Source organism: Colobus angolensis, unplaced genomic scaffold (genome assembly GCF_000951035.1).
Source record: "Colobus angolensis palliatus isolate OR3802 unplaced genomic scaffold, Cang.pa_1.0 Scaffold51, whole genome shotgun sequence".
Classification (NCBI taxonomy): Eukaryota; Metazoa; Chordata; class Mammalia; order Primates; family Cercopithecidae; genus Colobus; species Colobus angolensis.
In genome coordinates, this window is record NW_012118599.1 from 7,508,280 (window position 1) to 7,509,895 (window position 1,616).

General features: G+C 40.8%; 1 protein-coding gene across 3 annotated transcripts in view; it reads left to right on the forward strand.

The window, feature by feature from the left end:
• The window catches only part of RHAG (Rh-associated glycoprotein), a 31,407-nt gene that overhangs the window by 20,514 nt on the left and 9,277 nt on the right, over positions 1-1,616 (forward strand). For all 3 annotated transcript variants that reach the window (XM_011960260.1, XM_011960261.1, XM_011960259.1), the window contains exon 5: positions 277-443. In XM_011960260.1, the coding sequence (XP_011815650.1) occupies positions 277-443 (167 nt within the window). The remainder of the gene's footprint in view (positions 1-276; positions 444-1,616) is intronic.

The following is a 1,616-nucleotide window of genomic DNA, read 5'->3' on the forward strand; positions in this document are numbered from 1 at the left end:
TGCTGAAACCCCATCTCTACTAAAAATACAAAAAAAAAATTAGGTGGGCATGGTAGCCCGCACCTGTAATCCCAGATACTCAGGAGGCTGAGGCAGGAGAATTGCTTGAACCCAGGAGGTGGAAGTTGCAGTGAGCAGAGATCGAGCCACTGCACTTCAGCCTGGGCGACAGAGGGACACTCTGTCCCAAAAATAAATAAATAAATAAAGCAAGCTGCATCTTTTGGACTGTCTTCCATATTCAGAACTAATATCCCCTCTTTGGGTTCACTACAGGGACTATCTTTCTATGGATGTTTTGGCCCAGCTTTAACTCGGCCATTGCTGAACCTGGAGACAAACAGTCCAGGGCCATTGTAAACACATACTTCTCTCTCGCTGCCTGTGTGGTCACAGCCTTTGCCTTCTCCAGCCTAGTGGAGCACCGAGGCAAGCTCAACATGGTAAGTGCCGCCTTAGCCCTCATGGAAATTTCACTTCACGACACTGACAGTTGCTCAGATAAGTAGTAGGTAATTTCCACATCACTGCTGAACTCCGAAGACAAATCAGAAGTGGACCTTGTGGAGTGTTTAAAAATAGCAACATTTATTCATTAATTCACTTATTCATCAAATCTGTACCCTAGGCTGGGTGCAGTGGCTCATGCCTGTAATCCCAGCACTTTGGGAGGCCTAAGCAGGAGGATTACCTGAGGTCAGGAGTTTGAGACCAGACTGGCCAACATGGTGAAACCCTGTCTCTAATAAAAATACAAAAAAAAAAAAAGTTAACCAGACGTGGTAGTGGGCACCTGTAATCCCAGCTACTTAGGAAGCTGAGGCAGGAGAATCGCTTGAACCTGGGAGGTGGAGGTTGCAGTGTGCCATTGCACTCCAGACTAGGCAACAAGTATAAAACTCCATCTCACACACACAAAAAAAACAATAATAATAATAAAAATTACCCTGGAAAATTAAAAAATGTTCTCCAGGAATTTATGGTCTAGTAGAGAATGAAGGTAGTCTTGTAAAAATCTTTGGTTTGAGGTATATTTCTTTAATAATAGAGTTAACTGCTCCCAAGTTCTGAGAAAAGATTTCTTAGAAACAAGATTTACCAAACAGCAGAAAAAGAGAGTGGGATGATGCACACTGATTCTATTTTCCCAACTGCAAACATTCCTCTCAAACAAATAACAACCAAATGCAATGTGGGATCTTCAATAAGATACTGGAAAAAATTTCAGTGGGAATAATGGTGAAATTCAAATAAGGTCTTTACTAGTATTTTATCAATGCTAATTTCCTTTCCATGGTTATGTAAGATTAACATCTTATTTGAGAAAATGGACAAGGGATATATGGAAACATTCTGTAGTATTTTTACAACTTTTATGTATCTGCGATTAGTTCAAAATAAAATATTTTTAAAATTTCCCCAGATTAGTCTCTTGAGTTTCTTGCCTAAGAGCTACAGAAACACCAGTAGAGGAGTAACCCGTCAGATCAGCCAGTCTACCTTTCTAGCTGGGTGGGGCAGGTGGGGCGGAGTGGAGAGGAAAAGACTATTGTAATTTACTTTTTAAGCATAGCTGAGGACATGTATCTTAATTCTCCACAAATTGTCTCATGAGA